Source organism: Diplotaxodon limnothrissa, linkage group LG5, assembly GCF_057381915.1.
Source record: "Diplotaxodon limnothrissa isolate DT_005_m linkage group LG5, D_limnothrissa_male_GT1.1, whole genome shotgun sequence".
NCBI lineage: Eukaryota > Metazoa > Chordata > Actinopteri > Cichliformes > Cichlidae > Diplotaxodon > Diplotaxodon limnothrissa.
The window spans coordinates 40,593,709-40,617,184 of record NC_140600.1 but is presented as its reverse complement, the minus strand read 5'-3'; the positions used below and the strand labels follow the sequence as shown (position 1 = coordinate 40,617,184).

The 23,476-nt window shown below is 46.3% G+C and overlaps 1 protein-coding gene across 5 annotated transcripts in view; it reads left to right on the top strand.

Annotated features, from left to right (window-relative positions):
• dag1 (dystroglycan 1) overlaps window positions 1-23,476 on the top strand; it is a 60,039-nt gene that overhangs the window by 21,649 nt on the left and 14,914 nt on the right. For 3 of the 5 annotated variants that reach the window (XM_085353618.1, XM_085353621.1, XM_085353619.1), the window contains one exon: window positions 10,718-11,403. In XM_085353618.1, the coding sequence (XP_085209744.1) occupies window positions 10,996-11,403 (408 nt within the window). In that variant the 5' untranslated portion in view covers window positions 10,718-10,995. Of the gene's footprint in view, window positions 1-1,711; window positions 2,609-8,118; window positions 8,310-10,717; window positions 11,404-23,476 lie in introns of those variants that run through there. The other 2 variants (XM_085353622.1, XM_085353620.1) reach the window with 2 other exon arrangements.

The window sequence follows — 23,476 nt, the reverse complement described above, 5'->3', positions numbered from 1 at the left end:
AATAAATGTAAAATTTAAGTAGTAGTCCAAGTATCACCACATCATGAATTAAGTTTTGGTCATCCTGATACCTGCAATTTTGTGGCATCCCTCTTTGATAAATCTTGTGGGTCTGTGACCGGGGAACACCACAGACGAGTACAGGAGACGTTTCAGTGCAACTGTAACATTCCTGACTGCCCGACAGACGGTAGCCTTGGAAACGTGCTCAGCGTCACCAATATTATACAGAAAGCTCCCGTTTGCAAGAAACCGAAGTGCAATACAAATAATATGCAATGAACTGAGAGGATGTCCGCGATGTGTCACATGCGTAATATATGGCCTGAGGATGTTATTCAAATAAATTATAGATTGTGCTGAAAAACGGTAACGTTCACACAGAAAATCATCAGGAAATGATAAAATGTCCAAACGCGCTCTGATCACTCTCTCCCGGCGGAGAGCTCTGTGGAGAATTTGGGCTTCACGATCTACTGGCTCTTCAAGGAAGTGGCACGCCATGTCCGACACTTCCTACTGTCAGGTTTCCGACAAAGGGGCGGAGACAGTCAGGGTTAGTTGTAGTAAACCTGCTAGGGGGCAGGTTAGCTTCACGGAGTGTGTCGTCATAGTGACTCACTCAGGCTGCAGCTGAACTCGCTTTGTGAAACCGAAAACCCAGAGTTTTCGTTAACTCAGGGTATACTTACTCAGTTTTTCCACTAAACCGGCTTCCTGAAACAGGGCCCTGCAGAGCTGTCGTCCCTCTGCAGTAAAAGCCTCGCCTCCGGGAGGCGTAGTGCGTCCAGTGAGTGCTTTTGTTTAGTCTGCGTGCAGAAGGAAAGTTTGTTTGTTATTACTTTAATGGTGCAATCTGTATGATTCCTCTGAAAAACAGATCGTTTGGCAAATTAGAGCAAATTAAGACCTGCTGCGTCGTGTGCTGTTTGCCTCTGTTTTCTTGTAGAAGAGCAGCCTGAGACGTTTACAGTCAGTCCTGGATGAATGACTCCCTCTAAAGGTTGCACTAAATTTATAATTCACAGCTCTTCTTAAATCAGTTTTCCTCAGACTTTTGGACGCATTAATCCGACGACTGTACGACAAATAACAGCTCTTTCTGGGAGTGCGAGTCGCACCGTTTCATCTGTGAGCGCGCGTTCCAGAACCTTCTCCTGTAACGTGATTCATCTCAGAAAAATAAAGTGACGCGATTATTCATCCGACTAAAATAGCTGAGTGGATTGTTTTTCTGAATGACGAGTGAAGGTCAGACAGCTGGTCCACGGTAGTGCAGCGGTATTTAAAGTCGGCTGTTCCTGGAGTTTGTTTAACAGTGAAGAAGAAGAAGGAGAGCTTCCACACGGCTTCCTTTAACCTCTGACTCACTTTAAAGCTAAAAATAGTCGCCGTTGGCTTGTTTACTCGTGCCAGAGCTGTTGAAGGGAAAGAAAGCCCAGCGCGTTTGGAGGGAGCTGGATGGCACCTGGGAGGGAAAGTTCATGGATTGAAGCACGCCCTCGGATTAAAGAGTGCAGATTAGCCAGGGTGTGTGTGTGTGTGTGTGTGTGGCATATATAAAGTCTTGTGTTACCCAGCTGTCATTTTCAGTCAAGCTAGCAACAGTAGCCAGCTGTCTCACACACACAGAGCTGTCGGTGTATCTCAGCTCTTTGCTGGTGGTCTCAGCATGACCAGGAACACACACACACACACACACACACACACACACACACACACGAGCTCCTGAACATTCAGGTTTTATTTCCTGTTTTAGCTTTAATGATGTTAAAATGATCCTCATCCTCTGGCTCGTTGGGGCTTGTCATTAAATCTCTCTGATGTTCTCCGAGGATTTCTGGTCCGTCTGACCTGCATCAGATTTTGTTTCCCCCTCGTGGATCAGTCGAGCTTCCTTCTCCACAGCTGTTATCACATGTTGCACTGCAGTCCTGAGTCTTTTCACAGTTAGGTTTCGCAGTCGGTGCCGCTCCAGATCCAGATTAGTTGGTACGTGTAAAAGCAGGGAGGCGAGCAGAAGCCCACAAACTGGAATGACCCCGCAGCTCTGATCCAGCAGCAGTGAATCTCCATCCATCAGGCAGGAGGGCGAGATCTGCAGGAGTGATCCCGACTCTTCGATTTATTTGTCTGTAAAAGTCGTACGAACACGTAAAACATTGAAATGCAGCTGCTGATTGTGGTTCACTCTGTCACTTCACATCTGAAACTGAAATTTGTGCCACTGCTGAACTTTGAGCCGTGAACACGTCTGATCAGATGTTCGATGGTCTTCACGCTGGACCGTGTTGCCAAAGCGACCCAGCTGAGCTCTGTCCAAGTAGCTCCCTCACCTGAACCACATGCAGTGTTTCCTGCAGCGTGACGCGGACGGTTTCCCGAAAAATACGCAAGTTTATGTGTGAAAATGGCTCAAATCCACCTTTAGGCTGTTCATAAGTTAATTATTAGAAACTTTGTTGGTGTCAAATGTGAACATCCAGCAGGAGCAGGCATGACAGGAAATCAGGACAGCAGGATGGATCTGCTTCAGAATCGCAGCAGAAACAGGCCGAATGATAACAAGAGAGGAAACACAACTCCAGAGGTGTAATGGGAGTGAAATGTAATTACTCTTCGTCCTACACATTCTTTAACAATGATTATATTTCCCACTCTGCCCGTCTTTCTCACTGATTGTTAATTCTTTCATATTCCATTTTGCAGCCATTGCAATGTTATAATTAGTTTACGGAGATGTGCAAAGCATTGCCGCATCTTCCCTTTATGAGCCGTTGGCCTCATCACACACACGCTCTCTCTCTCTCCGTCCAAAGCCTATGAGCTTTGTAAGCGGGCGAGCGAAAGCGCTGATGCTCCGGCGTTGCAAAAACACGACTCTAATCAAAGTGGACGTGTGTTTGGCTGCGTTCGCAAAAGAATTCCCAGGATTCTTCCCGCTGGGTTCCTTCTCAGTTATTTATTTATTTCCAGCTTCGCCTCAAATTAAATCCTCATTTTGACAAAGTTGAAGCACGCTGAGACCTCGGAGGGATGGGCGGGGGGGCGGTGTCGGCCCTCTGCATCATATGGACCCGATTCTCAGAGCCCGGGAAGCCGGCGTGGTCCTTTCATCCGGGCGAAGGTCACGCTGAGGTTTCATTTCTGTTCTGATGAGACCAGAAGGCGGATGTTTTGACGATAGGTGGTGGATGCTCTTGTTTTCCACGACAGGATCATCCACCGCCTATCGTCAATGTAGGAGGATCTTGTTGTTGGAGATAATAAATGGCGCTCCGCACGCTGCAGGTTGCCCGCCCACGTAACCCCAGAGGTTCCCTGGGTGTGTTTGTGGAGACCTGGGAGGTCCGGAAAAGCGGCCCCTCCCTCGGCTGTGCTGTTTTTTTGTACGACGTCCTTCGTGACATGAACGTTGGCACGAATCTGTTGAAGCTGTAAATTCTGCTTCAGCCGCAGTTTCCACTACACCCACGAACGACACATCGATTTCATGTTACCGGCTCCAGTTTCTTTTACATATGCATGCACATCTGTGCAGACATCTGCGCCCAGTGCGCTGGCTTCAGGTTGGATGGCGTTCGCGTCTGGCCCCGCCCGTCGCCTGCTGTTTTCTTGTCCTTCTGTCCTGTTGTTCCCGCTCGCTCTCAGAACTCTTGTTTTATGAGGCAGGTTCACATCTGCTTCCAACTGTCTGTCACACGTGGACATTCAGCGACTCACATATCAAAGCCGGTGTGGCCGAGGAGCGGCCGGAAATTGCCGTGGGGAGTTGTTATTCCTGTCGGTTGGATTTGTGCTTGTTCTTCTCATTTCTCAGAATTCAGTGTTTTTAAAAATCCGTTTGTTTGTTTGTTGAAACGGCGCTCTGACTCCCACAGCTCCGCTCTGATCTCCTCTGTGTCATGACACAAACTTATTTATTTATTGTGGAATTAATACGTTTAATTCATTCGCAGCTCTCAGTGGAGCAGTTGGGGGATCTTTGGTAAAGCTGCTTTATCATGTATAATCATTTCTTAAGTACTTTTTAACCTCTAACATCTGTTTTCTTAAACTCTGTACACACAACTCATTTAACAACAACAACAAAAAATGAAATCATCATAAAAGATTTTTAAAGGAAACCAACTCTGTGGGATTAGAGCTGCAGACACTCGAATGTTTCTCATTTCTTTGTCTTCAGGCACATTAAACTGAATTTTGGGGTTTTTTACTGAACACTGAAGTCTGTACTCAGCGTTTTTTCTTTTACTCTAAGTGGGACTTCCATGTTTCAACAAAAGACCCAAAACTACAGTGGCCCTGAGAGGCCAAATGGACTGAAACTTAAGAAAACACCAGCAGTAAGAAAAACACTGCAAAAGCACACAAAACACAACGGAAACAGGAAAAAAGAAAACAGAAATAGGAAAAAAAATTTTTCCAAAAGCACAACCAAAATATGGTAATATTTAATAAATATGCAGGAACTGAATTGCGCTGGGAGTCACTTAAAATAAGTGGAGGATCTATCTAAAAAAACAAACAAACAAAAAAAACCAAACATGAGAGGTCAGTGTGTTAGCCTGACTGTTAGCCTAAAAATCTGTCATCAGTATTACATGAACCATGACATTAAAACACACTTACCAAGCATACTTTGGTTCCTGCAACTGCTCCGTCCGGTTATTGCCTCCCTAGAAACACTTACCTTGTGCTTTTGGAAATCAGTTTTTCCTGTTTCTGTTGTGTTTTGTGGTGTTTTTCTTATTTCTGGTGTTTTCTTAAGTTGCAGTCCATTTGGCCTCTCAGGACCACCATACAAAGCTCTCAGCTGAGACAGTAAACTCATCAGGAAAGTGTTGTTAAACTTGGAAAGTTCGGCTCTTTTTCTCATAGACTTTTATGCAATCACAGCTTTTTGCAACCAGCAGTGTCGCCCCCTGCTGGCCATTTGGAATAATGCAGGTCTATTCTAGCTTGCAGCATTGACCTTTGACATTCGGGTCATTCCATAGAAATCTGAACAATTTCCCCATCAGCTGATTGTTTCATACAGTAACTTCAATTTTTTTTAATGTAGCCATGCAAAGCTTCACCTTCATAGTTTTTTTTGTGTTATTTCTTTGCTTTAGCATTAAAGTATGAGGGATTTTAAAAACTTGAGTTTAGGACCTGAATGGATCGATCAAGTCCAAAATATCATGCAAAAAATTATGACTACGGTACGTGAGCGTTTTGATAGTTAAGCACAGCTGTACCAGGATCTTCTCCTACAGAGCACCATTCATCTGTTCGTAAGTTGTTCACCACATGCTAATGAAGGTTTACCCACAATGCACTTTTGTGAAGTTTTCTCCAGTGAATTATGAGAAATGGATCAAAGATCCGGGGAACCCGGTGGGTTTCTTCTCCTGGGTGGAGCATATTCAAACATCGACCGACCCCGTGATGCAGACGCTCACCACCGAGCACACGAGCAAAACTGTGCCGAGCAAACTCTGGTCTTTAGATCAAAGTGTTTGAAACTACTTCAAAAGTCACGAGGCTGTAAAAATGCTGGATAAATTAATACGTGTGAACTTTGACATACCGTGAATTAAATAAAGATGCTAATGTTATTGATACTCAGGTGATTCTGAGGGTTCAGGTGGCCTCTTGCTTTTCATGATTTGGACGTAGCTACGAGTCTCTGGTTCTGCAGCTGTGTTTTGTACACCCGTCATCCACCCCGACCACCTGCTGATGGAGTTTTGAATGCAGTTTTTCAGGCTTGCTGTGGAAGTTTGTTTTCTCACACTTTCTGTTGGTTTTGTGGGTTTGTTGGGAGAGTTTTCAGGCCGAGCTGGTCAGCGTTGGCACTGCACACAGACGCACTCCTCGCCGCCTTATGTTCTCGCAGATGGCCCATCGGCTCGCCTTTAGCAGCAGCTAATGGTGAAGCGGCTCGGAGGGTGGATTTGCATTTCTATTATTCTGTAGCTGGAGCTTCTTCCTCTTGTTCCAGTTGGAGCCAAGCTAATTACAAATGTAATTACGAGTGGGAACGAGGATTAATTTGAATGCTTTTTACAGCAGATTTTAGAGGAAGTGCAGATTGTTGAGTCACCGAGGTCCCCGTTTGGCTCTCGATGCTTCTGCTTTTGAAACTCATCCATAAGTCACCAATAATGAGGCCTAAATTATCACAAAGACACACGCGTCCCCCTCTCTTTCTCCCCCACGCTGTAACAGAACAATGTGGACTCCTTACATCCTCACACCGGAAGAATAAGCTGCCTCTGTTTACACGCTGCAGATCAGGCTGGATGAAAGAAGCGCTTAAATAGCTGAAATGTGCCTAATCTCCGTGCTAAATATCCAAATCTCATTGTAAAGGTAAACCACGCCGTAATCCCGAGTTTCGCTGGGCGCAAACATAACCTGTAGTCTCGTCCCGAGGGAGCTCTATCCGCCGCTCGGTTTGTTGTATCAGTGGGATGCAGAGGCGGGGGGAGGGAGGTGGGGGGCGTTGAATGGTGGGAATATTTGCGTCCCGCAATGGCGTCAGTGTCACCTGTCAGTCTGGGAGCTTCCTTAGGAAGGTGACCATTTTTAGAGGCTCTCCCTCTCGTTCTGTTTATCACGCTGCTCTCGTCCTGTCTGTGCTAATAATAGAGGCATCAGCTGTGACTTTGGGGGATTGAAAGGTGACGGGAAGGAGGGAGGGAGGCAAATGGACATAGAATGAGGAAGAGACGGGAAGAATTTAAAGTGCCACTGAAGTGCTAATGTTTCACCGCAGCTAAGACGCCCGGCTCTCCGATTAGCTGCCACAGAGGGATGCCTTTCCTCTAATTGGCCCCTGTGTGGCGTTTCTGTGTGCTCATTGGTTGCTCCGAGGATTTCCAACGAAGGAATGTCCTCTCAGGTTCAGACAGGCGCTGCTCCACGTTAAGACTTCATGTTTGGAGGCGATTCAAAGTACGAGCCACAGTCGGTTTTATTAATGAGGACAGTATGAAGACAACCGGTGCAGGTTCACATCTTTTTACAGCAGATTGATACAAATTAGTGGCTCTTGTTTTCAGTTCTTCCTTTCATTTTTATTTGAATACTGCCTAACCCTCCCACCCAGCCATAACCTTAACATGCAATGACACTGCGATCATCCTGGCGCCGACACTGGTGGGAAAACAAACTCAAACACAATAGATGTCGTAAAATGTGCAAAACGGAAGCTTCGGGATTCCAATAAAGAAGACAGCCCTGTTGAGAAGCTGTTTGAGACCTCCGGCTGTTACCATGGGCACGCCAAAGCCGGGCCATGACCCGGAGACGCAAACGGCATCAAGCAATCCACATAACATCCTCACCAGGTTCCCTCCACACCTCAAAGAACAGCTTCAAGTAAATCTGAAAGACTAAAATAGCACATCTGTGTGTGTAGCCGTGGTTACAGGAGCCACTGACTTTATTTTGAAAGCACTTTCCAAGATCCACGTTCCAAAGTGCTTCATCTGAATTTCAAAATAAAACAAGCTTTGATAAAAGTTACAGGAAGTGAAGATCCGGTGAAATCAGGACTGCTTTCTCGAAAAGTTTGATGTGAAAGAAGCGCCGGACTCGACCGACCTGGTTTCCAAAGGCAGATTGTCTGAGAACCTGCAGGCTCTGTTTGGAGCTAATAGGTCAGCTGTAGTAAGAGCAAGGCTTTAAATCTGAGTCGAGTTGTACAAATGGTGCTGGGTACTGAAAGTACTACCCCACCTCCTCTTAGAGATGAAAGCTTCTCCCTGATCTGGACCTTAAACGTTCAGTAATCAGTGACGAGGAGTTTTAAGGCAGCTCGTTTCAGTGACGTCCCTGTTTATCAGACAGAGCAGCACAGGAGCCATGTCTTCGTAAAGAGGTGATGACGTTAGATATTTTGTGGTTAGACTCAAGCCGTCTCTGCCCATGGAGTCCCTCCCCGCTCTTCTTCCTCACGCAGCCCGCGTGAGGAAGAAGAGCGGGGAGGGACACCCACCTTTTTATTAACGTCGGACTCTCCAAGTTTAGACTTTACTGGCAGCATTTCACATTTTGTTCTCAAACCGATGATGAATCATCTGCCAGACCTCTCAAACGTCCCACTCCCGCTCTGCTTTTAGTTCTGCATCCCACCCCTCACCAGTCCTCACCCTCTTACTCTGTTACCCCCGCCCCCACGACTGTCACTGCCGCTCAGAAGAGCAGCAGCAAGTGTCCGGTTAGCCGTTTATTTATAATAGCGGGAGATGGAGCCAGGTCTGGATGCTTATTCTGGCCCCTGAGCAGCGGCGGGCCGGATGTCGGGCTATGTTTCGGTAAATGAGTGTTTGTTTTATTGCAGTTAGTTTAAAAACGACCAAAGAAGCAGAAAACTTGTGCTTTGATATTCTGATCATCGTCTCCGGACCTCCAGGTCGGTGCGTTGGGTAAACATTACACCGAAAACCTCATCGACTGCAGGAAAAACCCAAAATGTTTCTGGATAAATGTCTGGGCTTTGGGCTTGTAGTGTCGGTTCCACGTTTGCTTTTTAAAAGTGGATTTACTTTGACATCCCTCTTAGAGATGCGCCCGCATTCCTCAGCAGCCGGCTGTCATTACGCTTGCATTAGTTTGGCTGGTTTTGCACAGTGTTGCCTCATTTCTTTACGTCCTGCAGCTGCTGTGGTTTTACAAGGAAATAAATTCACCTTCAGGATTCTTTGTTCTGTTTTCAGGAAAATCAGCAGCTTACATAAAGACAGAAAGGCTTTCGTGTTGAACTCTGATTTATGAAAGCACGCAGCAAGCGCTGGAGCGACACCATCTCCGGTTCAGTCGGTCCGACCCCGATGAACCCTGGTTCAAGTTACATGGTTATTTGGAGTAAATAAAACAATTTGCCCAACATATAGATGATGTGGAGGGGAGGCTTCTCTTTGATGGTTTTGACCAATCAGGAAGCACCAGGTTCTCAGTCTGAATCCAGATTTAAACCCGAGATGCTGAAACCCAAGAGCTGCCGTTTCCTTCCCTTCTTGGCTGTCTTTGCCCACCTTCCTGCCCACCTGTGCTACAACGCCGGGAGGTGGGTGGAGCATGTTTGGGGGGCGGTGTTGTAGGTGTTGAGGTAATGGCAGCTTTCTGTCCCGCTCAGAGTCAAAGACTTCTCTCTGTGCCCTTCGTGTCTACGTGCCTCTCTTTCTGTGCGCTGACAGCTTCTCTTCATCCAGCTCGCCGGCGCTTTCACAGCGACGCTCCCCCGCCATCGTCAGCCCCATTGTCATGCGATGAATAGAAAGGCTGTGTTTTTGATAGGTGAGTGAGCGCCAGGAGGGAAAAGAAGAAGAAGAAAAATGGCCTTGAAGGTTTTGGAGATGTGAGAAAAGGCGTGGCGTAGCTTAATGCTCTGGAGGGAGGACAGGAAGTGTTTGAGATGAAGAAAGGCGTGTGAGGACAAAATGTAAAACAAAAAACATCCTGAAACAGACAAAAGCAGCGAAGGCAATCAGACGAAGAGAAACCGATGACAGATTGAACAGCACAGAAAAGCAATAAGGAGGAAGAGGAAGCGGGAGGGATGTTGCCTCTGGCGCTGCAGTTGAAGGGACCCTATGTGAAAGCGAGGGGGGGGGTTATCCACGGTGGCCATCTTGGACTACTTTCAAGAAGCCTCAGTAAAACTTTAACGCACCAGAAGTAATTCCAAGGAGCTTCAGTGGAAATGAAAACATTTAAAAGTAGAAAAAGCAACTCGACTTTGACAAAGGAAATGTCGAAATTCCAGTGATTTTTCCTTCCCTCGCTCCGGATGTTGACTCGTTGTAGAAAAGCTTGAGCAGCGGGGGGAACGACACCGTGGCGCTCCTGATTAAAAACAAAGTTTTGTCCAAAGGTGATGCACGCCGAGGGCGAGGCGGCGACAACAAAGGGTCCTTTGAGCTGGTTGAAAAGCTACCTGGGAGGCCGGGTGTTGTTGTTGCCGGGGAAGTCCTGCGGTGATTTCACTCTCTCCAGCGGGCATCTGCTACGGGGCAAAGTGGAGTCACGGCGGGGGTCCCTCTTTCTCATTCTCGCCCTCTTTCTGTCTAATGAAAGCACTCGGGGGAAATCATTTGTGTTGTCACAAACACACACACACACACACACGCTCAGGAGGGGATCCTCTCCGCCATGAAAGAGCTGTATGAATAACAACCTCTGAGTTCACCCTCCACGCTCACAATGGACACACACACACACCTACACACACACTCAGTCTGACCCTGCACACAATAGAGAAGGCATGCATTCATTAGGAATTCCAAGAAGGCTTTGACTGGTTTGGCATTGTTGGCTAATCCAAGGTCCCACCGTATATCACCTTCACCTCCCCCTCTTGGTTTATCCATCTCAGCCTCCTCTCCCTCCTTTCTCTCAGCGCTTTCATACTCCTGACTCGACTCGTTGGATAACTCAGCAATGAGTGATTCAAGTGTGTGTGTGTCTGTAAGAACTAATCAGATTACTCCCCAGCATTGATAATATTATTCCTCCTTACACCCTCCGTGCAGTCCATGATGGATTTCTATCAGCAATGAGATTTGGGTCGCACAAATCGGTTTAAGGTGCCGAACTTGTCGTGAGATTGACTTTTGATGGAGTGTGAGCTTTGAGTTCGGCCTGTTCGGGTTGCGCTGAGTGTTTTTCGCCCCTTGTGTTCAAACTGCTCGTCTAACTGTGCCTTTCTTGTGTTTCCTCACAGATCTCGAAGGTGCTCGGCACAATGGGACTCGTAACCCTCTGAGGGGCGAGCACAAAAGACGGAGAGGAGCAGGAATAAAGCCGAGTGAAGAAGAGGAGGAGGAACAGAAGAAAGAGAAGATTCTTCCTTGGTGCTGGAGAGGGAGGGAGATTTGTAAAGAGGGATTTGCTCTGTCTGTCGGGGGTGCATGCTCCCCCTGAGCCCCCCACCCTCCCACTCGGACATCCTCCTTTTTATTTTATTATCTGCATCAGTGACGGTTCGACAAAAGGTGAAGAATGCGCGATAAACAAAGTTTGGGCCGGCTCGGGCTGAGCAACGGCCTCGACGTGAGACTACCCAGGACTAGAGTCGTGCTGCTGGGCGTGCTGCTCACCGTGGCCGTGGCTGCGGAGCTGGACATCGACGTGCTTGGCGGCATGGTGTTGATAGAAGCGGGCGGAGAAAGCGAGAGGTTTGACGGAGGCAGAGGCGAGCTCGAGGCCTCCATGCACTCCTCGCTCTTGCAGGACTTCCAGGAAGTGACAGAGGGCGTCGCGGCGGCGGACGTTGGCGAAACGGCAGCAAATCAGCAAAACGCAGCTACGCCCACAGCCTTCCCCGACTCTTCAGCGGTGGTGGGTCGGATTTTCCGGATGAAGGTGCCAAACAAGATGGAGGATGTCTACCTGGGTGATATCGTCAAGGTGAGTCACACAATCGCACCACGTTTGATCAAACACGCCAAGACGTCTCACTTTAAATACATTCTGGTCTTACTTATGAGCTTATTAAAATCCTATGTTCAGGTAGAGCTGGGCGATATGAGATTTTTTCATATCACGATATGTTTTTTTCATTTCAGGCGATAACGATATCTATCACGATATAAGCCAAATAACTATATTTGTAAGATTTAAATGTGCCGTTGCTCACAAGTAAAATGTGAAATAATCAGCAGCTTGTTTTGATTTAAATATTTATTTCCCATAATAAGTTCAACAGGGTAGATGTACTTAAGGAACACGAGACTTTTTCAGATAAATAAAGGCAAATATTGCAAACTACACAAAAGGCAGCCGCTAAAGCGTTTAAGTTTCAAAATAGAACAAACGAAACAGACTAAATTGTCAATTCCACTTTGAAATTATTAATTCTAAAAATAAATCTTAGTTTGTTTTACAGAAGAACAGACAAAACTGACTAACTTTTGTCAATATCAAATAAACTGAGAACTAAAAGGAAATTCTCGATCTCTCCTTGTTGTATAGCTGAGCTTTTCAAACAGTTGTAACAGTTACTTTAGTCTGACAAAAGCCGAATGACGAATCAGCGCTTCCAGTCAGACTGAGCTGCACCGCTTTATTGTATTTCCAGACTTGCTTTCGGCACAATTTACAGTGCACGCTACTCTGTTTGACTTGAAATAGCAGAAATACCTTCACACTACGGAACTTCTGTGGCTCTTCCGTTCGACAATCTCTCCGGCGTTGGAACCATCATCTGTTTTCTCTTCGGTAACCTTCGGTCATGCTCTCGGTTGATTTTTCTCTAGTCGGCGCACTCTTTTCCTCCATTACCCGGGCGGCACGGCGGCTGGCTGCTTCCCAAACAAATACACATGTGTGGCTTGGCACTTGTGCTGTATGTAACAAGTCACGTAACAAGTCACGTAACGTGACGCTGCGGCTGTGATTGGTTCGGCAGGTTTAAAGTAGAAGCTCAGAATAGAATAGAATAGCTTCATTGTCATTGCACATGTATCATGAAATCATGGATGCTTCATGCCAACTGACAGCGGGAATAAATAACAAGCAGGAGAAGTATGTCCAAACTAGAGGAATACATGCAAAACAAGCAAAACGGCACTCACAGGAGAACATCACTCACACACCACAGAGCAAGTATCAGAGGCCAAAAAGCTTTGGGGAGTTTAAAAAATCCAAAGACTCAGAGGGACTCTGATTTAAAGGGGGGTAGCTGCTGAAGGGTTTCTGGTTATAGGCTGCAAATTTGAATGACTTCTGTGAGTGAAGTATGAGATGAATAAGACCATGTCCAGGTTTTAGTGGAGTACGAGGCTGTTTCAGTCCAGCTCTTATTTCGCCGGCATGCTGTCGTTTTTAAGTGACCGCGTCGTGGAAATAAACACATTTACGTTGTGATTTAACAGAGTTTCCAAGTTTTGGAGATTTTTTTTGAAAGGTGCAGCCTTAACCTCGTCTGTCAATACTAAATGTAGTTCGGCAGTAAATCAGACTCCACTGGAAAACCTCACAAGAAGCAATACTGTGATGTGGACACAGTGGAGTGGATCAGCTTCAGTCATTTAAAGGAAATGAAATTCAATTTCATTTATACGGCGCCAAATCACAACAACAGTCGCCTCAAGGTGCTTTATACTGTAAGGTCGACCCTACAATAATACATACAGAGAAAAACCCAACAATCATATGAGCCCCTGAGCAGCACTTTGGTGACAGTGGGAAGGAAAAACTCCCTTTGAACAGGAAGAAACCTCCAGCAGAACCAGGCTCAGGGAGGGGCGGGGCCATCTGCTGTGATTGGTTGGGGTGAGAGAAGGAAGACAGGCTAAAGACATGCTGTGGACGAGAGACAGAGGTTAATAACAGATATGATTCAATGCAGAGAGGTCTGTTAACACATAGTGATAAATAAAAAGCAGGTGTGCGGGTCATTCGTGCTGATTGTTGAGTGAGATTCTTCAGCATCATCCCTCGTGGGTTTGGCATCTCTCAGGCTGTTTTCACATGTGGACTCTGGATGGTGTCAGGAGGATCTGATCCTCACATAGTGTGATGTTGCTGCTTCTCACGTGTAAAAGACAACAGCCCAAATGGAGGGGAGAGAACAGGTGAAAACCACTCTGCTGATGGCTGGACTGCTCTTCAGCGAGCTGGACAGTTGAACACAGTTTCAAATCCCTTCTGTGAGTGGGAGTGGGGGAATGTCAAAGCTGCAGTGTGACGGCATGAGCACCTGTTGCAGGACGTCTTGGCCTTCTTGCGGCTGACGTTTCCTCTTTATGGCTCTGTCTGGATGTTTGGGCTCATTTTGCAGGGGGAGTTGAGACCCATCACACGCCCTTCTGATGATGCCGGTCCATGGCTAAGACTCTTAATAAAGTGCCCCAAACCTTCAGCATGTGCAGACACAAAAAACGGACCGCCTCTGGGTGGGTGCTGGTTACAAATGCTTCGTGCTGAGCAAATAGGCCAACTGCAGATGAACTCTAAAGAACAATCACTAAAAAATATGTCCGGGAAATGAAGCACGCGTGCGCCGTTGCTCAGAACCTGTCCCGAGGCGCCACATTTCTGAGGCCATTCACAGCAAAATGCCCTTTTTTTAATTGCACCGCATTTTCCACAATAGCCAATTTTCTATAATATATGGCCTCATACCTGAGTGCAGCGTTGCCCTCCTCTCTCTTTTCTTTCTGTTTCCTCTTCTTGTCCCAGTTATTCATTCTGTTCCCTTAATTCCATTTATCTTCCTTACCTCCTGCCTCCTTCTTCATCTCCTTCTCTCCTCCACCCTCTCTCACGCTTGACGTCATCGCCCTCAGCTTCCCATCCCTCCATCCCTCCTCGTCATCCACTCATCTCTCTGGGGTAAATCTTTATATTTCCTTCATGCCGTCCATTCTTCTCTTCGTCACCTTCCTGCTGTTCCTCCGCCCCTCGCCATCTTTCTTCTTCTCCCTAATTATCACTTTTAAACTTCCCTCCTCTCCCTATCACCTTCCAGCCTTTCATATCCTGTTGCTTACCCCCTCCCCTCCCCCTGCCTTCGTATCTCCATTGCTTTTAAGTCCGATCTCTGCCCTGCACATCCTTCCCCCGTCAGCCTCTCCTTTCTTCCACCCCTGTCAAGTCACATCAGATCATATCAATCAAGCTCCCCCAGCAACGAGCGGCACGCTAATTTACTTTAAACCGCCTCAGTAAAACTCGGCACATGTGCACACAATCCGACTTTGGAAAGATGTTTTCCTGCACATGCGGCACAAAAATGTCAGAGGTGAATTTTGGGAGCGATGTGAATGATTCGCAGAAGTTCCAAGCAGTTTATTTCATACTCGGTGGGAGCTTCTGTTTAGTGTTTCATTAGCGTTAATGTTCTTTTACAGCTTACGGATGAGCGATCTAGGCCGTTTGCTGAACTCGATGTGGCTCTCTGAAGAAACCGGGCGCCGCGTGCGTTCTGTCTGGAAGTTTAAGGGAATATGACGCAGATTTCATGTGACAGCTGAAATAAACCCGCTGGGTCAGTCCCCTGGTTTATGTGGTTGGCTTTTTCCTTCTAATCTAACGTGAGTTTGGGAGTCGGTGCTTTCCGTTTCAGCCTCACCTTTTCTTCCTCTTCGTCTTCTTCTGACATGCCTTCTTTTTTTTAATCATTCTACTCATCTTCCTCTCACACTTCCCATCACAATTTCCAGCTCTTCTGTCTCCTCGCTCCCACCCCTTCTCCCTCCATTTGTCCCGCAGGCGAAAGCTGTTCTTCCAAACCTGATTATATCTGTCACACTGGAAGCTTTGGGCCTCTATTAGAGCCAATAGGAGCAGACAGCGTGGGCAAATAAGCCAAAAAATGGAAGAAGTATAAGCAAGGAAGAACGGAGAGATGGGAGGAGAGGAAGAAAAGACATCCTGACCTTAGAAGCTGCAGCTTCTGTAAAATTCTGCAAATAAAAGGTCACAGATTAGATGTGGAGCACGAGATACGCCGGCCTGCCGAAGCGCCCTCGTGAAGGAGTCGGCACCTTCGTCCTGCGCCGCTCTCAGACTTTTAGCCGAGCCAAGAAATCCCCACGACTCTAACAAAGTTTGTTTACCTCCTCCTCCATTTCTAATTTCAGCCCTGCACATCCCTTCCCCGCTGCTGCTCTGTCCTCAATTACAAATTTCAACACTTTCTCCCCGCCACCCCCTCCTCCTCAGATGTTAGCCCCCCCTCAGGTATTTCGAAGGTCGGCGCTGAAGGTTGTGGAGCGAAAGGCCAAATCAATTTTTGTGCTTGCCGTTGCACTCATACTAATGGCCTTTTCTTATGAAAATCTGCCAGAGTTTGAGAGGTCTCCAGCTCCGTGACAGCCTCGCCTGCTCATTCACCTTTAGCTGAGCAGTGGGTGCCCCATCAGTGAATGCATCGCCATTTAGCCTTTCATACCGCGTAGAGATGAGGGTTCTCAGCCGGGTGGGCAGGACATCAGCCTCAGAGGAGGTTTTAAAGAGGTTGCAGGGTGATTTAAGAAATACAGTATAAACCTTTACAAGTGCACGTTATTTATATTGAGTGATATCTCTGAGAGCCGTAGCGTTTCCCCGTGCTGCTGCAGCTGCCTAAACACATTTCTGAATCCTTTTTGAGGTTAATGTGACACCGTTTCTTCATCGAAGGGTCGCGGTGAGATATTAGGTGATAAACTGAACGGGCCAGTACTGATCTGATATTGGCCGACGGATGGCTGCATTGGTTAATGGATTTCAATGCGCTTTCTTACACTGAGTCATTATGAAACAGAGAAAATGCAGCTTTACAAGCTTTCTCTGAAGATTCATTTAGAGCAGAGGTTCTTATATTTTTAATGGCTGATTTAGGAAACTGACAAATGATTGAAGGCGATGTACACAGTTAGCTAACAAGGAAGAGATGCAGATCCCTTTGGTGTTGCGTCTGGAGGACCATTTGGGCTAAAATCTGCCATTGTGTGAATAGGGGAGCATCTAAGGCTGCGTTCACTCTGCAGGTCTTGATGCTCAATTCTGATTTTTTTGATCAAATCAGATTTTTTTGTCTGCTTGTTCACACTACAAATAAAATGCGACAGCAAACGCGCTCTAGTGTGAACGCTCAAAGCGGCCGCATGCGCAAAAGAAGACGTCACACACGACGCGCTCTGTTTAGACCCAGAGCAACAATATTGTTTGACTGATGGCCCTTAATATAAAAACTTCGGACTTTACGTTTCCCAATTTTTGCTTTAAGTTATTTTGTTATTGACATAATAATGATAATGTAATAATAATGTAAATAACCTAATAATGATCCTTGTTGCTGTTTTAGAGGAGCGCTGCTTCAAAGGATAGCTGCAGATTTCTGTCAGAATCTGCAGATTATACAGGACAAATAAAATGTTCACGTTTCTCCAACGTTGTCCTCTCAGCAGTTTCACCGGATGTCCAGGAAGCGTTCACGATGTCTTCTCCGGCGCTGATAATTGGCGTCTGTCTTGTGTCGGTGACGTAAAAGACGGATTTAATGCGACGTGACCATCAAACAGCAGTCGCTTTCTAAAACATCAGATATGTATCGGATTCAGTACCACATACGAAAGTGACCCAGATCGGATTTGTGCCGTTCACACTGTCACACCATGATGGGATATGGGTCGCATAGGGTCAAAAAAATCGGATTTGATGCGCTTTCGCCTGCAGTGTGAACGTAGCCTAAGACAGCTTCATCCCGCCTCTGCAGGTATGAAGCTCAAACATGCTTTAAAGAACGCACATCATTAAATTGCTGCCCTTCCTCATCCTCGGACCAGCTGCCGTGCTAAACTGTTTTTCCAACTCGTGCAACAAATGCACATGGTCAGTCTTGTTATTTCAGCTGTATCTGTTGCTATGCTGGTTTCCAGCTGGCATGTTGGGGAGCTCTCCAGCGGGTTGTACCATCAGGGAGGTCTGAAAGCTGCTAGAACTTCAGATTCAGACACTGGCAGCGTTGAAACGCGTGTCCAGTCTTCACCGATTACCTGTTTGTGAACACACAGCAGCGAGCGGCTCTGAAGCTGTTGTTGGCGTGTTATTAGACAAATGTTTTTGTACCTGAGATGAGTTCAGGAAAGTAGACAGACATCTGCTCAGCTCTCCACTCCGGGCAGATTCGTGGCAGGTTAACCTTGTCAGAGTGGAGCGATTTGAAAGCTTTTGGAATATAGGGCTGCTCGATTATGGCAAAAATGATAATCACGATTATTTTCACTGAAATTGAGATCACGATTATTTGACGATATTTATTTAACCCTTTAAGACCTACTATAGAACCAAGTCCACCAGAGCTTATATTATTTTTATTTATTTTTTTTTACATGCTGTAGTGCCATTTGTGGGAGCATTTCAAGTTGCTATACATCAATACAACTGTTATAGCCCATATTTTAATAATATGTATGCATTAAGTCCATAGTAATTACATAAATTGCAAAAAAGTGCAATAAACTACAAAAAAAATTGAAAATCGCTTTTGTTTTGTTTACATATATTTCTCCTTGGAGAAGTTTAAGGGTTTATCCCTCAAAACTTTAAATACAATAAAGTTGCAAAAAATAGTTTCCCACCACAGGAAATTTATTTTGAGTGTCTTCATAGTTTTATTTTGGAGATACAGCAATTTTTATATACTGCAGGAAAAACAAAAAACAATCCTATGATGCAAATTTGCAAAGAAAACAGCATGTGCATCATTTCACTGTGGGAAGTGTTACGAACAGCTGATAGGAACGGCAAAGCGTGTTTCTGGAATATTATGTTTTTGTTTCTGCAAGCGCTTTTTATGCAATTTTTGCAAAGCTATATGTGGAAGGAAACCGTGACCGAGGACAAGCTGATGGCATAAGATGTAAGTACAACTCCTCCGGTTTCATATGCAAAACAAATTATTGCGCTAGCTTACACGGTTCAGATTCTACAGGGATTTAAAAATAGTTACGCAAAACGGAGCGTGCTGCTCTGACCGGCTTTAAAGGGTTAACAATGACTTTAAAAAAATAATATAAAATAGTGTGCAACACCACTGAAGTTTTTTGTTTTTTTTTAACTCTTTTCAACCAACGGCAGTCACTTTCCAAATAACTTCTGCTTAGCTTTCCGAGCTTCCCTCGGGTCCTCTTAATCAGCGGTCTCCAACCTTTTTTGCGCCACGGACCGGTTTATGCCCGACAATATTTTCACGGACCGGCCTTTAAGGTGTCGCGGATAAATGAGGGAGGGGCTAATAATCGGCTCAGTCATTTTTAATGATCGTTGAAAGCCCAGATCGTAATCGTGATTAAAATTCGATTAATTGAGCAGCCCTATTGGAATAGATGAAAAGGTTTGGACGATGTGTGCAAACTGCAGAGCGCCCAAACAGAGGTGGAAGAGGAGGTCTTACTTTTCTTATTTTGGATGTTATCATTCAGAGCGGCTGGAGAGCCAGAACCTTTGCGATCGTGGCGTCTGCGTGCAGGTGCTGCTGGGACTCGACGACCCTGCTGTGGTTCTCTCTGCTGTTATTAATGGAAGTGGCTGGAAGTTTGGGCTTTCTGGCCAGCAGATGAGCACTCTCCATTGCCTCATTACTGCAATTACCAGCGTAATTAGCTGATTGGCTGATGGGCTCGCTGGCAGGCAAAGCACGCTTACCCGCTTTTCCTTTTTTTATTCCAGGAAATAACTGACGCTAGCTGAAAATTCTTTTGTGCTTCAGTTCACGGAAAACGAAAGAAGCCTATGTGGGTATTCATCTGTTTGCCTGTGAGCAGATGCTGCGTACTGCTCTGTTATCTCAATGTTGTGATTGTGCATGAAGATTAAAGACAGATACTCACAGCTAACCCTTTCATAATTACTTTGTGGAACGACCCCACCCTCCCTCCAACACGCCTCCACTCCCTGCGTCTTTGTCCTCCACGTAAAAGCGCCTCAAAGCAAAACTCTGGATAACAAACAGTTTATTTGGTAAAACGCTGGTCTTGCTCTGCTTGAAAGATCTGAGCTCACACCCAGAGGAGGAGGAGGAGGAGGTGTGAGCTGGAGAAAGAGAGAGTGAATCACTCCGACACATGCTCAGTGTGGACAGTGTTGGGAATCTCTTATTCAGTGTTACTAGAACTACTTCAGTCAGATGGATGGTTTAGCAGGTGACCCTCGTCAGAAGTCTATCTGTATTTTTCTACCATTTATCTGGATCTGGAGTCGAAGCAGAGATGCATCAACCTTGCTTTCCCCGTCCACCTCCTGCACCTTTGACTGCTGCCCAATCAAAGCACCGAAGCCCCTTTGGTCCCTTCTGCTGATGGTCAGGGTTTCAGCAGCAGCTTTTAAACCACACCAAGTTATGGTTTGCACTGAAAGCCAGTGCATTCATATCAGCCGCTGCACCGCCTGATAGTTCTGCTGTTGACTGTGCTGCCAAGGAAACGCAGACTGTACACCAAACAGTCGGGCTTGGACAGCTTCTGTTGAATATCAACACTTCACCGAGTTCTTTTGATTCCTCAGAGGCATCCGATGGAAGACAAACCACTGCTCAGGAGACCATCAACTTTTATTCTCTTACACAATACTTCTAGAAGGGTGATGCGTCCTGCATGACACGGTGCCACGGATCTCAAAATGGTGACGCACGCTTAACAGTTTTATTACCCGCTACGCCATTCTACTCTAAACAACAGTGTCTCAGTAACTTTCTCAGTAAATGATGGTCCCCTGTTGTCTACTTTTTCGTGGGCGAGAGTCTACAGCTTTCTACCACTGAAGGACACGGAGTCTAATGCCTTTGTTTTTCAGGGCCGTGTCCACTTAATACTACACTATATGATTAAATGGCATTTTGGTTAATATGAGACTCGAAATTATTTGAAGTGCCATAATGTTAACACTTCGTACTGTTATAGCATGAACCAACGTTTCCAACAGACGACACAGTTATGGGCTCAACATGGTTCTCTGCTGGCAGACTGTAGGGAGCGGCTGTTACCGCGTGGAGCTGGTGTCCAAAAAGATCCCGTTAGTTGGCAACGGTGGGAAGATTTGGGGGAGTCTTTTGTTGCCAGTGGCTGATTCAGCATCACCTGATCAGCCCTTTATCAAAAGTTTGAAGCCTAATCTTGAAAGTAGAGATAGTGTCTGTCTCCTGAATCCAAACTGGAAGCTGGTTCCACAGAAGAGGGGCCTGAAAACTGAAGGCTCTGCCTCCCATTCTACTTTTAAATACTCTAGGAACAACAAGTAGGCCTGCAGAGCGAGAGCCAAGTGCTCTGTTAGGATAACGTAGACCTCTTAGCACCATTTTAGGCAGTGATGTTAACTTCCTAAAACCGGAACTCTTCCACGGCATGCATTTTTAATTTCTCTTTGATGTTTGGGGTGATTGATGAATATAAAAACGAAGAATTACCAGATATTTTTTCATCCATCCATCCATTCGCTTCCGCTTATCCTCTTCAGGGTTGCGGGGGGTGCTGGAGCCTATCCCAGCTGTCATAGGGCGAGAGGCGGAGTACACCCTGGACAGGTCACCAGTCTGTAGCAGGGCTAACACACAGGGACAGACAACCATTCGCACTCACGTTCACTCCCGCATTCACACCTGTGGGCAATTTGAATTAATCAATTAACCTATCCCCACAAGCTGCATGTCTGCATGTCTGTGCAAACTCCACACAGAAAGACCCCGGCCTGATGGTGGTATTGAACTCGGGACCTTCTTGCTGTGCGGCAACAGTGCTAACCACCGTACCACCGTGCTGCCACATATGAGGATATTCATTTAAAATTTCGATAGAACAGTAGCAGTATAACGTCCTCGTAAGTGGATTCAGGCCCTTTATAGAGCAAAATTGAGTATTTTGGTCTAAATAACCCAAAATGTGACGTCCACATATGTGTACGCCAGCTCCAAGGAGGTTAAAGCTGGGATTCTTTAGGCCTGTCTCGTCATCTTCTTGGCGCTTCCTTGGGCTCGCCGTGCTGCTGTAGGCTGAATTTGAGTCGGGTGCGCTTCTTCCCGATGACACGGACTAGTGGATCCAAATCTAAACAGCCAAATCTTCAAGTTTCCTGCACACATACAGCAGAATAAGTGGCCGCACACTTGTAGATGCATGCATATTTGCGGCTGCGTGTTGCTGTGTGTTTGCACGCAGGGAGGAAGCGGCTGCGTGCGTGCGGTTGTCAGAACACATCGACTCGCTGTTTGGATCACTCCCCTCCTGATGAACGGAGACAGTGGCTTGTTGTTGTTAACGGCGGCTCCCTCGGGGGCATTTTGGTGGGAAAACTAACTTTCTCTTCTCCTCCCCGCTGTATCCTTTTCCCTCCTCTCAATTAGATCTCATCCTCCTGCCCCCCCCCCAATCATTCGCCGTCTCTTTTTCTTGTTAAATTTCCACCGAAGGGAACTCCCTTTCTTTTCTGTGCTTCATCTTTTTTCTTCCACATCAGCAATCTGTCTCCCATTTCAGCTACTGCAGATTAGCTTGCAACACAAGCACGAGCAAAAATTATTTTTCTTTCTTTCCCTTCTCTGTAATTTTCTCCTTTTTTGCCAGACTCCCTCTGCATTTTCTTTTCGATGGGTTTTAAAACCGCAGCCGTCATTCTGTTATTTCCCCTTCTTTCCATTTGCTTCCACGTCTCTTTACTCACAAAAACTTTTCATTCTGGCTCTCGAGGCTCTCCTCTGATAATGGCAGCATTGTCACTCTTTGTCGCGGGCCTCTCTGCTTGTCCTGCAGTCTTTTTTTACAGACAGGCTTACATTGTGAGCCCCTGTAGCTCCGGAGCTGTTAGCTGGCAGGATAGCAGTGGAAAACTGGTATTAAGAGAGCAGGAGGGAGGAGGCGACCCAAAGATAAAAACACACCAGAACATATGAGTCACCCTAGCTGTAAGCTAGCACGGTGCGATGGGTTTACTGGCACCGGGACGGCGGTGGCCATGTTGCTATGTAATTAAACATACAGCAGGCGAGGCTTCTTGATTCATATGTTCCAAATTATATGCTCCCACAAATTCATTCACAATTTGATGGCTCTCAGTTTAAAATGAGGGTTTGTGCGCTTCACATTCTGGGACTCTCCTGCTCATAGTGTCAAGCTGCTTCTCTGCTACTCACATTGATGCCTTCATGTCAGTGTTGGGTTTCAGGGCGTGATTTCCCTTTGACCTTTAGCACATATAATTACTGCCAAACAGCCACCGTTTGACTCCCTAACCTCCCAAAGAAAAGCACGGCAGAGAAAGATGGAGCTCATTTCAGTGGTTTCGTTTCTGAAAGTAAATACTGCTCGTGCTGCTGAAAAAATGCCTCCCGGCGACGTTGTTTTGGTGTGTGCCTCCGTAGCCAGGCAACCACGGCTTCTGGACTGGCCGGGATCCTCCTGCATGCTTGGTTGTCGCCCAAAGGGGGAGTGGAGCTGGAGCGTGGTGGGCTGCTTTCATTGGTTTGCCAGGCTCGGTGAGCCGAGCCATATTTGGTGTGTGAAAGTTACAGTGGCAGTTTATTTTTAGACGCTGCGGTCTTAGATTGTGTGTTGACTGCCTTAATAAGTCAAAGCAGTAGTGATGCTTCACTGTGTGCACAAAGTTCGAAAAGTACGGCATCGGCCCGAATGTTGGGCAGAGTCTCACTGAGGTGCCTGCAACCCAATCAGGAGAGAGTCCTCGTGACACGCTATCAGCCTTTTCAATCAGCTGAAATCACTCCCATATTCACTGTCAGCAGGCAGCTTCCTCCACAACATGCAGGCTCTGTCGGCTTTTGTGGTTTGGCTGCTTTGCCGAAAAAAAGAAATAATAGCGCAAATTAGATTAGAAGACCAGATCTGCTGGGCCTGAGGTTTAAACCCAAACCATCCACAGTGAGAGAGAACCAATCGGTGTACTATTCCTTTTAATAGAATACAATAGAATAGAACAGAAAAGCCACTTGACACCAGTCAGTGCACCTGACAAACATAATGGATTTACTGGCCGTCAGACTGAC